Source organism: Sebastes fasciatus, chromosome 12, assembly GCF_043250625.1.
Source record: "Sebastes fasciatus isolate fSebFas1 chromosome 12, fSebFas1.pri, whole genome shotgun sequence".
In the NCBI taxonomy this organism is placed as follows: Eukaryota; Metazoa; Chordata; class Actinopteri; order Perciformes; family Sebastidae; genus Sebastes; species Sebastes fasciatus.
In genome coordinates, this window is record NC_133806.1 from 12,571,256 (window position 1) to 12,576,255 (window position 5,000).

Here is a 5,000-nt window from a genome sequence, read left to right on the forward strand (position 1 = left end):
AACGTTTCTCGCTGCGGAGCCCCGTCACTTCACAAGACACGGAAGCCTCTGTTGGTCTGGAGGAGCTGCAGCATTTATTTCTGCACAAACGTCCACTGTACATTCACTAGATATTCTCAGAGCTAAACTAACTCTTCTGCAGTGTGTAGTGTGCGCGCATGCAAGTGAGGTGGAGCGAGCTGAGTGAAAACAAGCAGGCAGGCAGGCAGAGGAGCAGAGTACAGCAGACTCTAGCCCTGGAAACCAAAGCTACGGTCTCCCCCGCGTCCTCCGACCGCGGCCGACTTGTTTTGCAAGACGGGCTTCACTAGATATATCTTTGGTGCTTCCGTGTAGTTTGTGTTGGAGTCTTGTCTAAACAGCGTAGCCACACGCGAGCGCGCATGGGACACCGACCCGGATTGATTTATAAGTGTAAGAAGTTACAAACAGTCCCTTTAACCAAAAAAAAAAGGGTACAAGTGTGGATTTTACAGTAGTATCTTGCTTTGTGAGACAGGCTCCTGGCTGGCAGTGTATGAGACTAATTCAAATCACCATTTACAAAAGCATTGACCCACTAAGTATACAAAGATTTAAAAAGAAAACAGAAAGGAGAAGTTAGTTTGTTGGAGTTTAATTCGTTTCAGGCGCTGGCATTGACACATTTAACAGAAAATTGTTGCCTGTCTGTCTTTCTACTTAACAAATCATGTGGTCATCAAGTCATCATTTCTCCAAAATACAGTGATGGGACAACATGGTCTCAGGTTACAACCTACTCAGATAATGGTCATGAAAGGATTCAAATGTTGCCTGCACTGAGGCTAAAAAATTGGGGAACCAAAATCTATCATCAACAAGGGCACTCCAGGGTCAGACATGAAGAGAGTTAGGGCTAATTACTACTTCAGATGCTTTAGAAGAGGGCACATGCATGGGTCCCTTTCCTGCTGGTGCTTGGCAGTAATGCAATTGTCAAACAAGGAAACAATAATTAAAAAAAAAAGTCAGCTGGAAATTTCACAGTATTAAAGTTTTAAATTCGAAATGCATTATCTTTTGTGACATTGTGCAGAAGTCAAGAAGTCCAATGCTGTAATATATTCAAGACAGCTGGTCAGCATATTTACAATTTGTCATAAGACAAATGCATTTCTTACAAATACAGGAAAACTGCAAATCCTTTCAGACTGTAACTGTGCTTTCAAAACAAACAAATAAGGAATTGTTTGGGTGCCATTTTACCTATAATACACACTTTGAACGAGAACCTGGGCAAAGTAGAGGTTTGACGTTAGACTAAGGCACTTTGGAGGGAAGAATGGACACAGAATCTACATTAAAAAATGGCTGAATAAGTTGGCCGGTTTCATCATGTCAACTAAGGCCACTCATCCTTTCATGTTAATTACTGATAACCTCAAGGCCTGAGAAAATGCTGCCTGGTGCTATGGCTTTAAAGAGATCAACGGAATTTCACAATTAAATACTGACTTATTGTCCTTATGGGATCTGTGCTTTGACAAAATGCACTACAGTGTCATCTTTAAATATCTTATTTCTGCAGTAAACACGTCAATATAAAAAAAGTAGAGGTTCACTATCAGCAACACCGTTTCAGGTGCTCTACTGGAGCACCATAGCAGCCCTTTTTTAAACATCGCTCAGAGCAAAGTGGTCATTTTGGTTTCTGGAGCCTTCTCTATTCTTACTTTTGTAATTCTTTGTCAACTCTTCCAACTTTGGTTCCCTTTTGAAGGATGTGAATTTGGTTTAACTATGGATATGTGTACAGTCAATACTTTATTTTACCACTGCATCCCCAAATGTCAGCAATAAAGTTGCTGGGTAAAATGTTTTAGAACCAACCTGGAATGACGGCCAAAGCTACAAAAATAACTACTCAGTGGCCACATTATTAGGTACACCTGCTCATTAATGAACAACTAGTCGATGTGTAAGCGCATGCAGACATGGACCAAATGTCAGAATAGAGAAGAGCTGTGATCTAAGGGAATTTAACTGTGGAATGATTGTTGGTGCTAATCTCCTGGGATTTTCACTGAAGTCTATTGGGTTTACAGGCAAAAAGAAATAAAAAAATACCCCATGAGTGGCAGCTGTGACAGCCAAAGTGCCTTGTTAATGAGAGAGGTCAGAGGAGAATGGCCAGACTGGTTCAAGCTGACAGGAAAGCGACGGTAACAAATAACCATGTGTTACAGCAGAGGTTCGTAGACAAAGAAAACGGAGGCTAGAGGAGACGGGCTCACCAACACTGCACAGCAGATGATTGGAAAAAATGTCACCTGGCCCAGATGGTAGTCAGAATTTGGTGTAAACAATATGAAAACAACATTTCAGGCTGGTGGCAGTTGCGTATTGACTTTAAGAATATCTTTTTGGAACAATTCTGGCCATTTAATACTAACTGAGCCAGAGCCTTGTTGAGTACTGACCATGTGCATCCCTTTATGGCCACAGTCTACCAATCTTCTAATGGCTATTTCTTTGCAGGATACATCATCTCAAACTTGACAATGAGTCTCCTCCATCAGTCACCAGATCTGCATGAGGCTATCATGTCCACATGAACCAGTCTCAGGAATGTTTCCAGCACCTTGTTGCCATGACAAATTCAGGCTATCAATTCAGGTGCATCAAATAAAAGTAACCACTGAGTGTAGGTTGTTTAAAAAAAAAAGCGTGTTTCCTTTAAAGCATCTGCTCAAAAGGCATGTCAGCAGGATGTGCACACTGCCATATGTAGTTGATCTGCACAGCAAGGATGTGAACTGGGCTCTATCCTCTAAGTCTACCTTTGGTTTCACATTTTCTTTCTTACAGCAAAATCAATGAAAGTCAATGATGACAATGTCCCATCTATTGTCAAGAGTGACAGAGTTCAACGACAGACTTAAGCAATAGCCAAAATCACATGCACAATGACCATCTGGCAGTGTGGTTGAAAGTTCAACTGATTGAAGTGGTAATGGAAAGATACCAGTTTACCAACATATGCACAAGACAGAACTGGAGATTGCTGTAAACTCAAACTGGAAATGAAAAGAAATCTAAAAATAGACCATTTTGGTGGCAAAATGGGGAACAGAAATCATCACTTGGAATTTTGTGTGATGCGAAGCCAATATTGTGTGATGAATGCCAGGCGCCGTGTTTCTCCTGAAAAGAAAAAAAACAAGGGCGAGTTAGGATTTCTGAAAACAACCATGTGAATGAGTCACTGCTTAAGTAAACCTGCAGAGTAGACAGCTGGCCGTGTGTGCTGATCAGCTCTGTGCAAATCTATGTTGACTGTTGTGCAGCTTGAGGACAACAGCCCTTAACCCTTCACCTTTAAATCCTGTAAAACTTCAGTTAATCTTCTTGATGAAAGAGGATATTATCCATTAGCAAGGTTGCCCTCCTTCAAGCTAGAGTACTCAGAACTTTCGAGTGTTATGAATACACTATGTACTCATTTAATGTCCACCAAAATGCTCATTCATATCAGGGTTACTATAGTAAACTAAAACTAAAATAAGCAGGGAAAAATATTTTTAGTAAACTGAAACTAAATAAAAACTATATCTTTTTAATAAAACTAAAAATGAATGTAAATTCATTTTAGTTTTAGAGCTATAATATATCACTTCTGAAAAAAAAGGACAGCATGAATTTCCATCAACTCGCAAATCGCATGATTAATCGCAAATTTATCACACATTTTATCTGTTCAAAATGTACCTTAAAAAGGGAGATTTGTCAAGTATTTAATACTCTTATCAATATTGGAGTGGGCAAATATGCTTGCTTTATGCAAATGTAAGTATAGATTTATTATTGGAAATCAATTAACACAAAACAATGACAAATATTGTCCAGAAACCCATTACTTAAAACATGGCAAACTCAAGCCTAAAAGGCAACAACAGCTGTCAGTGTGTCAGTGTGCTGACTTGACTATGACTTGCCCCAAACTGCATGTGATTATCATAAAGTATAAAGGGGAGACTCGTGGGTACCCTAGAACCCATTTTCATTCCGATATCTTGAGGTCAGAGGTCAAGGGACCCCTTCGAAAACAGCCATTATAGTTTTTCCTCATCAATTTTAAGTTTGGAGCGTTATTTATCCTCTTTCACAACCAGCTAGTCTGACATGGTTGGTACTAATGGATTCTTCAGGTTTTCTAGTTTCATATGCCAGTATCTTCACTCTAGCTTTAAAACAACCTCTGAAAGATTGATTGCATTAAAGAAATTAGTGTTCGTGAATTTGGCTTAATGCGTTAACTTTGACAGCCCTAATAAAAACTAATTGAAAATTCAAAACTATTATAACCTTGTTTCATATACACAAAAACTCAATTTGAACCAGTGGGAAATTAATAGTTTCTCTCTGAATGCATCTTCACTATTATTCACCTATTTTAACCAGTCAACCCCTGGACTTGCAACATATAACTGGCCAGTCAAGTATATCATTGGCCACAGATTAGGCAGCTTTCTATCTTCTTAACTCCAGCCACACTCGGGGCTGGCCATCAACCCTAAACACTTTTTGGTGTCAGATGGACTTAAAAAGGCAGCTGAAATGTGACCTGTGTAGACTAAATGTTAAGAGCAGATAAACCCCTACTCTAGCTGACTAGTTCCCAACAATAACTGGGTTTATGAAAACATATAATCTTAAAAAGGTTTGTTTTCAGTCATGGCTGATTTGGAGCTGTTTAAAGAACTGACCATTCACTCAGATTGCTCCCAATTCCTTGTGTTTGACTCCGCCGTCGTCGTCGTCGTCATCATCGGCATCTGGGTCAACAGAGTGAAACTCTGCCACATACAGACTCTTATCGATGCAGCTGGGGATGGGCTTAATGTCAGTGACAAGTTGATCCTCAATGTTCTTCAGGTTGTAGCGGTCTTCTGAAGTTATCAGATTGATGGCCAGACCCAGGTGACCGAAACGCCCTGTAAGAGAAGAGACATAGTTTAGCTATGATGCATCATTAGCAA

At 39.9% G+C, this 5,000-nt stretch overlaps 1 protein-coding gene across 2 annotated transcripts in view; it reads right to left on the reverse strand.

Moving 5' to 3' along the window:
* Positions 1-600: 600 nt before the first annotated feature.
* ddx61 (DEAD (Asp-Glu-Ala-Asp) box helicase 61) overlaps positions 601-5,000 on the reverse strand; it is a 13,437-nt gene continuing 9,037 nt past the window's right edge. The window contains exons 12-14 of one of the 2 annotated variants that reach the window (XR_012596457.1): positions 4,728-4,955; positions 2,089-3,165; positions 601-2,051 (exon numbers count right to left, since the gene is read on the reverse strand). Coding sequence is in view for 1 of the 2 variants with exons in the window: in XM_074654925.1 (XP_074511026.1) it covers positions 4,735-4,955 (221 nt within the window). In the remaining variant the exon portion in view is untranslated. Of the gene's footprint in view, positions 3,166-4,727; positions 4,956-5,000 lie in introns of both variants that reach the window. The other variant, XM_074654925.1, reaches the window with a different exon arrangement.